Here is a 712-nt window from a genome sequence, read left to right as displayed (position 1 = left end):
CTGAAAACAGTTAGCTTGTACATTGATTTGTAGTTCATTAAAAACGCTTTCTTAATTATATTTACAGCTAGAAAATACATAGAGATTAAAGAGTGGTAAGAGAAATTTTGAAATTACAGCATGAATTGTAAGGAGAAAGTTACACTTCAAATAGTGGACAACTGACAGCCAAAACTGACTAATTGCTGCCTTTCTGTAATTTCAAAACTTAATTGTAAAAATAATAATTGAAAAACACAGCATCCATTGTAACGACTATCAATATTACATTTTTTTATAAGAGTAGATTTTCAAGGACTAATTAGAAAGCAAATCAATTGCATCATACAAGTGTAAAGTTCACATTAGCTGTCGGACCGATCACCTCAACACACAGGGTTCAGAGCTAAGGGCAGCCCGCGCTTTGGTTCGTAGGGTGTTGTCCTGGAAACCATGCGGATGCAGTCGATAACAGGGCAGACGCTGAGACACAGGGTGCAGCCTGTACAGCTGTCAGTAACCGTGGGCAGGTGGGTTTCAGGATCAAACTGGATAGCCTGCAAACAGGAATAAACATTATTGATGTCACTGACGGAAAAGGTCAAAATTCAAAATTGCTCCCATTTTAGTGTCTGCATTTCCTGTGCTACAGCACTTGGAGACATCTCGGTGTGATTCTGCACTGCAGCTATAGCAACTGTTCAACTGGCAGGGAACAAAACAACGCCCCCCC

The 712-nt window shown here is 40.0% G+C and overlaps 1 protein-coding gene across 1 annotated transcript in view; it reads right to left on the bottom strand.

Moving 5' to 3' along the window:
• Window positions 1–365: 365 nt before the first annotated feature.
• LOC104159541 (dihydropyrimidine dehydrogenase [NADP(+)]-like) overlaps window positions 366–712 on the bottom strand; it is a gene marked incomplete at its 5' end in the record, with an annotated part of 3,121 nt that continues 2,774 nt past the window's right edge. The window contains one exon of the mRNA XM_009697477.1: window positions 366–536. Within this exon, the coding sequence (XP_009695779.1) occupies window positions 366–536 (171 nt within the window). The remainder of the gene's footprint in view (window positions 537–712) is intronic.

This window comes from Cariama cristata, unplaced genomic scaffold, assembly GCF_000690535.1.
Source record: "Cariama cristata isolate BGI_N322 unplaced genomic scaffold, ASM69053v1 scaffold22553, whole genome shotgun sequence".
NCBI lineage: Eukaryota > Metazoa > Chordata > Aves > Cariamiformes > Cariamidae > Cariama > Cariama cristata.
Note: the sequence above shows the minus strand (reverse complement) of the source record. Positions and strands in the feature narration are given on the sequence as shown.